The sequence below is a fragment of the Austrofundulus limnaeus genome, unplaced genomic scaffold (assembly GCF_001266775.1).
Source record: "Austrofundulus limnaeus strain Quisiro unplaced genomic scaffold, Austrofundulus_limnaeus-1.0 Scaffold2131, whole genome shotgun sequence".
NCBI classification, from domain to species: domain Eukaryota; kingdom Metazoa; phylum Chordata; class Actinopteri; order Cyprinodontiformes; family Rivulidae; genus Austrofundulus; species Austrofundulus limnaeus.
The window spans coordinates 36,204-37,294 of record NW_013954533.1 but is presented as its reverse complement, the minus strand read 5'-3'; the positions used below and the strand labels follow the sequence as shown (position 1 = coordinate 37,294).

Here is a 1,091-nt window from a genome sequence, read left to right as displayed (position 1 = left end):
GTGTGAAGGTGTACAGCTGTAAGTCATCAGCATAGCAATGGAAAGTGACATCAAATGAATGTAGAAGAAAACCGAGGGGCAAAGGATAACATGAAAACAGTAGGGGACCCAGCACGGATCCCTGAGGGACCCCAAAAATTCTAAACATGTCAATCAAAGCATGTAAATGTGAATTTTTGTTAAACATCTTACAGTACTGATTGTTGAGTGAGATCAGTGTTTCCTCCTGTCAGGTGCGTCTGAGCCGTTAGCCAGGGCGTACGCTGAGGAGCTGGCCAGGCACGGCATCAACATCATCTTCATCACTCAGGACGACGCCTTGGTGCGAGACGCTGCCGCCTCCCTGTCTCAAACCTACGGGGTGGAAACGTTTGTGGTGACGGTTGTTTTCTCTCCGGGCCGAGCGGCGATCAAACCCATCGGAGACGCCCTGAGTGGGAGGGAYGTGGGCTTCCTGGTGAACTGCGTGGAGGAGGAGCTGGCGTCCCCACAGAGCCTGATCCAAGTGCCCGAGCAGGACCTGCTGGATCAAGTGAACAAGAACGTGGCAGTGGTTACTCTACTGACTCGGCTGGTTCTGCCGGGCATGGTGGAGCGCAGCAGGGGGGCTGTGGTCAACATATCATCAGGGCCCTGCTGTAGACCCCTTCGTGGACGAGTGGCTCTCACAGCGGTCACTGTAAGACCCCCGTCCTCTTTAACTCCCTTTAACAGCAGCTGTTTTACAAGAGAGGGGAGAACATTTGTCAAACCCATCTCTTCACTTAGTGCACTTTAAGCAGAATTATTTCTTTACAAACTGAGTTTTGTAAATGTTGCTTGTTTTTTTCCATTTTATTCACAAATACTCATAAATGCTCATTTTCAAACTTTTCAGGGATACTTGGATCATTTCTCTAGAGCTCTTCACCTGGAGTACAGCGACAAAGGCATCTTTGTCCAAAGTCTACTACCTTTCCAGGTAATTACCTGAATTTAATAAATATTTGACCTTTGTTATAAATCTGAGGCCAGAAAAGAGTTGTTAGGTTTGTTATCCTGTTGTCATAATACATACATACATACATACATACATACATGCATACGTACGT

At 47.2% G+C, this 1,091-nt stretch overlaps 1 protein-coding gene across 1 annotated transcript in view; it reads left to right on the top strand.

The window, feature by feature from the left end:
• The window catches only part of hsdl1 (hydroxysteroid dehydrogenase like 1), a gene marked incomplete in the record, with an annotated part of 8,103 nt that overhangs the window by 4,631 nt on the left and 2,381 nt on the right, over positions 1–1,091 (top strand). The window contains 2 exon segments of the mRNA XM_014034475.1: positions 234–679; positions 878–961. Coding sequence (XP_013889929.1) covers positions 234–679; positions 878–961 — 530 coding nt within the window.